General features: G+C 60.5%; 1 protein-coding gene across 1 annotated transcript; it reads left to right on the forward strand.

Moving 5' to 3' along the window:
* The first annotated feature begins 1141 nt into the window (after positions 1-1141).
* EN2 (engrailed homeobox 2) lies at positions 1142-4346 on the forward strand. The gene is made up of 2 exons (XM_053951726.1): positions 1142-2294; positions 4022-4346. Exons 1-2 carry the CDS (start codon positions 1754-1756, stop codon positions 4336-4338), a joined length of 858 nt encoding a protein of 285 aa, XP_053807701.1. The 5' UTR covers positions 1142-1753; the 3' UTR covers positions 4339-4346.
* Positions 4347-4703: the final 357 nt, after the last annotated feature.

The raw sequence follows: 4703 nt of genomic DNA on the forward strand, positions 1-4703 counted from the left end.
GCAGGGAAGCCACCTCCAAATAAAAACGTCACTTAGAGGGAGAGCCGGCGGTCGGGGTGCGGCGAACACTGGGGCCGAGCCATCACCTCCCGACCCTGCTCGGCCCTCGGCGGGGTCGCGCAGCTCCTCGGTGTGCGCCCCGTCGGGGCGGTGGCACCGTGCGGGGCCCGGACAGGGATCCCGGGTCAGCCGCGGGGGGAGGACGCGCCCCCGCCTTCTCGCTCCCCTGTCCTGCTCCCCGCGGAGGATCCGAGCCCCGCAACCTGTTCAGCCCCTTCAACCCTTCGTCCATCCAGTCGCACCTTGCTCCCTAATTTTGTTCCGGGGTATTTCTCCCTAAAGACAGCGGCGGCAGCTTTCCCGTCCTAAAGAGGCAAGGGCTTTTGCGGGGTCCAAAGGATGACGGGCCGGCGTTTTGGGGGGCAGCACGGCGTCGCGATGCCGTTTGGGGGGAGGTCAGGGCAGATCAAAAGCTCCTGTCCGGCTGCGGGAAGGACGAGTCAATTACCGCCGAACCGCGCTGCGGGGAGGGGACGCAACCCCCGAGCAGCCCGCGGGCACCGGGCCGGGCCTGTTCCGCCACCCCCCCCCCCCCCCCCGGACCCCTTTGTATCGCCGCCGCTCGCTTAATATTATTTATGCGTTTCTGCAAGGAATTGTGGGATGCCGGCCCCCTCCCGGTAAACACCGGGACAATTAAACCCCCGATAACTCGGGGTGGGGGGCACAGGCGGGCGGGGGGGGGCAGCGGTGCGCGCCCCGCGGCGAGGCACCCCCAGCTCCCCCCCGCGCATCCCCGCGGCGGCCGGGCCCGTCCGGGGGAGGGGCGTGGGCGCTGTCACTTACCGGGGCGCCCCGCACCACGTGTGCGCTCGCCCGGGCTTCCATTGGCCCGAGGCACGTGTCGGAGCGCCCGGGCCGGCGACGTCAGCGGCGGGGGCCCCGTTAAAACCTAAAGGACAACAACCCGAGTGGAAGTGCCCGGGCGCGGCGGCGGCGGCCGCCGGGGCGTAGCGCGGCGCAGGGCGGGCGGCAGGGCAGGGCGGGACGCCCCCCCACCCGCGGCGGCCCCCGCATGTGCGGGCGCGGGGCGGCGCGGGGCGGCGCGGGGCGAGGCGCTGCCGGCCGGAGCCCCGCGGGGCGCCCCTCACCGCCCTGCCCTCCGCGGGACACCGGCTGCTGAGAGCCCGCCTACACCCCGCCCCGACACCGGCGCTTCGTTTTTTTCTCTTGCACCCCCCCTCCGCTCCCCAATTATTATTATTTTTATTATCACTAATTTTTCCTCCGCGGATGAGGCGCGGCGGCGGCGGCCGGGGCAGCAGGCGGCAGCGCGCCGCGGGACCGAGCGGCTGAGCGGCGGCGGCAGGCGGCGAGCGGCGGCGGGAGGACCGGAGCCCCTGTGTTTTCATTTTTTGTCAAAGTTGGAAGTGGTGCAGGCTCGGCTGCTGGCTTGCGGGTCTCCCTGCATTTATCTATTAATATTTTTTTAAATTACTCTTAATTTTAAAATTTTTTTCCTTTTTTTTTTTTTTTTCAAACTCTGGATTTTGAATGCCGGGCGAAGCCAGAAGAAACGAAAGCAAATAGACACCTGTGTGTGCGTGTATATATATATATATATATAAAAATATATATATTAAAAAATTAAAATAAAGAACAACCGACTGCAGCAGCAACAACAGACAGCGCTCGGCAGCGCCCGGTCGGCGGCGGGCGGGCAGCGGAGCCGTCGGCGGGGCGGCCGCGCAGCATGGAGGAGGGCGGCCGGAGCCCCCGGGAGGAGGCGGCCGAACCGCAGGAGTCCGGCGGCGACGCGGAGCCCGGCGGCGGCGGGCGGCGGGGGCTGCTGCTCCCCCCCGGTGACCCCCCGCACCCCCACCCGCACCCGCACCGCATCACCAACTTCTTCATCGACAACATCCTGCGGCCCGAGTTCGGGCGGAGGAAGGAGGCGGGCGGCCCCGACGGAGAGCCCCGGCGGCCCGGCGCGGAGAGCCGCCGCAGCCCCGCCGCGGCGCCGGCCCCCGGGGCTCCGCTGCCCGGCGGCGGGGCGGGCTCGCCGGGCCGGGGGGAGGGCGGCCCCGCCGGGCTGGCCCTGCACGGCGCCGCCAAGAAGGGGGGGGACCCCGCGACGCTGGAGGCGGCCCTGAAGGCGCGGGGGCTGAGCGGCGGCGACCTGTCGGTGAGCTCGGACTCGGATAGCTCCCAGGCCAGCTCCAACGCCGGGAACCAGCCCATGCTGTGGCCCGCCTGGGTGTACTGCACGCGGTACTCGGACCGGCCCTCCTCAGGTAAGCGCAGCCCCGCCGCAGCCCCGCTCCCCACGACCGCAGCCCGTTCTCTGGGCTCCCCGGGCCGCTACCGCCCGCCCGCGAGGCCGGGAAGCGGCGTGGAAAAGACCCCGCTCCCCTTTCCCTCTCCGTCTTCTTCTGGTTATTTTTTTTTTTTCTGTTTGGGTTTTGCTTTTTGGGTTTTTGTTTTTGTTTTTGTTTTTTTTGGCGGATGGGCGAGTTGCTTAAAATGGCCTGAAAATACTTGAAGATGCAGGGCCGGCTGGGGATGCACGGAGCCGCAGGGACAAGGAGGGAACGAGGGTCCCTCCCTCTGTCCCTGCCGCCGCGGCGGAGCTGAGGCCGCCTGGGCTCGGGGCATTTCCCACCAACTGACGAGTTCTGTGAAAGAGGGAGGAAAAAACAAACAGTCTTCGGGCTCCCCGCTCATCCTCCCGGCGAGCTCTCCTTTTCCCTGCCGGGAAACCCCCCCTGCGCTGGGTTTTGGAAAGGGGAGGTGGCATTTCTATAGGCCTCGCCTTGTTTTGGTTAGTCTTTTTGGCCAAAACAATCCGCAATCGCTTATTTCTCAAAAGAGGCCTCCGAACCGCCGCCGTTTCTTTTCTTTCTTTTAATTTCCCCCCATATGCTGTAGGTCAGCTCTGTGGGGGCCGGGGGACATTTCCAAGAGCCGGGAAACTTCTTTGGCAGAGTCCGTCCATTGGCAAGGGCTTAGGCAGAACGTCCTGAAATTATCTAAAAAAATTAAATTAAATTAAAAAAAAAATTAAAATAACAAGCAGGGGGTAAAATGTCCTTTCGCTACGGCGGGGACGGGAGGGCTGGCTCCGGCAGATCAGTAAAACCCCGGTTAGAAACAAGTAGAAAACACTGGAGAAAGGCATGGGAAACATCAGGCAGGAGATCTGCTCCCGGGGAAAAGAAAGAAAAAAAATATGGGTCTTTCTCTTACAAAAGCGGCGAGGTAGGATTTTCACCCGGGAGTTGGCTAGCTGAGGAAGGGATCATAAAACGAGATGAAAATTAGTTCGTAATATCTGAAAACAAACTCTTACTCAGAGGTAATATTCAGAGCTGAATTGGAATTTACTCCATTGTTCTCCAGTGCTCTCCTTTGTTAATATTTAATTAACATACATCCTCACAATGGCTCGGCCCGGGCAGAAAAGGCTCCTTGTGCTGCCGAGAATAATATTCCCGAGAATAATCCCGGCGATTCGGATCGGGCCGTGCAGCGCCATATGGGCACTGCAGCGGAGAGACGGAATGCTTCTGGCCAAGTAAACTGCAAGAGGATTTCCATTATAATTTTTACCACGACTCCCAAAAAAAAAAAAAAAAAGTAAAAAAGTATAGAGGTTTTCTTAAAAAAAAAAAAATATATCTGTTCAGGGTATAGAATTTAGCTTACAAGCTTTCCTCCTTTCCTCGCTGGGCATTCCCGGGCCACAGAGGCTCGGTAACTGCGTTTCTGGCTCGGAGAAAGGGGCCGGGGGAGCGGAGGGGGGGCCAGCCGGGCAGCGAGCGGGGCGCGGGGGGCTGCGGGGGCGCCGGGGGCTGCGGCTGCCGTTCCGCCGCCTCCCGAGCATCCCTGGCAGCGGAGGCACAAAGCGGGGTCCCTTCCCTCCCAGGGGGTGGTGCTGCCGGAGCAGGGTGCCCCCCACGCGGGAGCTCTGGCCGCAGCAGAGCGTGGCGGTGTCGGTGCTTCTCCTCTCTCCCGGCCGTAGGTCCCCGCTCCCGCAAACCAAAGAAGAAGAACCCCAACAAGGAGGACAAGCGGCCTCGCACCGCCTTCACCGCCGAGCAGCTGCAGAGACTCAAGGCCGAGTTCCAGACGAACCGGTACCTGACAGAGCAGCGGCGGCAGAGCCTGGCCCAGGAGCTCGGGCTCAACGAGTCCCAGATCAAAATCTGGTTCCAGAACAAGCGAGCCAAAATCAAGAAGGCGACGGGCAGTAAGAACTCCCTGGCAGTGCACCTCATGGCCCAGGGGCTCTACAACCACTCCACCACGGCGAAAGACGGCAAGTCGGACAGTGAATAGCCAAGGGAAAGGGGGGGTGGGAGGGAAACGAGGGAGGGGAGGGGGGAGGCAGGGGTGGGGGGGCCGTTTGCAGTCAAAGTTTATACAATGCAATAATTTAATTAAAAAAAAATAAAAAGAAACATAAGGGCCAGTGTATAAAGATTATACCAGCATTAATAGTGAAAATATTGTGTATTAGATATAATTCTGCAATATTCTATGTATATATAATTTACAGGTAAGGTGGTGTAAAAATCCAAGATATCTGATTATAAAATTTTTTTTTTTGGTTGGTTGGTTTTGGTTTTGGGGGTTTGGGCTTGTTGTTTGGTTTCGTTGGGTTTTTCTTCTCCTTTTTTTTTTTTTTTTTTTTTTTTTTTGGT

This window comes from Vidua chalybeata, chromosome 1 (genome assembly GCF_026979565.1).
Source record: "Vidua chalybeata isolate OUT-0048 chromosome 1, bVidCha1 merged haplotype, whole genome shotgun sequence".
Lineage (NCBI taxonomy): Eukaryota > Metazoa > Chordata > Aves > Passeriformes > Viduidae > Vidua > Vidua chalybeata.

Bases quoted from the DNA above. Each gene is read 5' to 3' on its own strand.
- EN2 (XM_053951726.1), top strand. From the start codon at position 1,754: ATGGAGGAGGGCGGCCGGAGCCCCCGGGAGGAGGCGGCCGAACCGCAG. The intron at 2,295-4,021 runs GTAAGCGCAGCC...TCCCGGCCGTAG, and splicing joins CTCGGACCGGCCCTCCTCAG to GTCCCCGCTCCCGCAAACCA.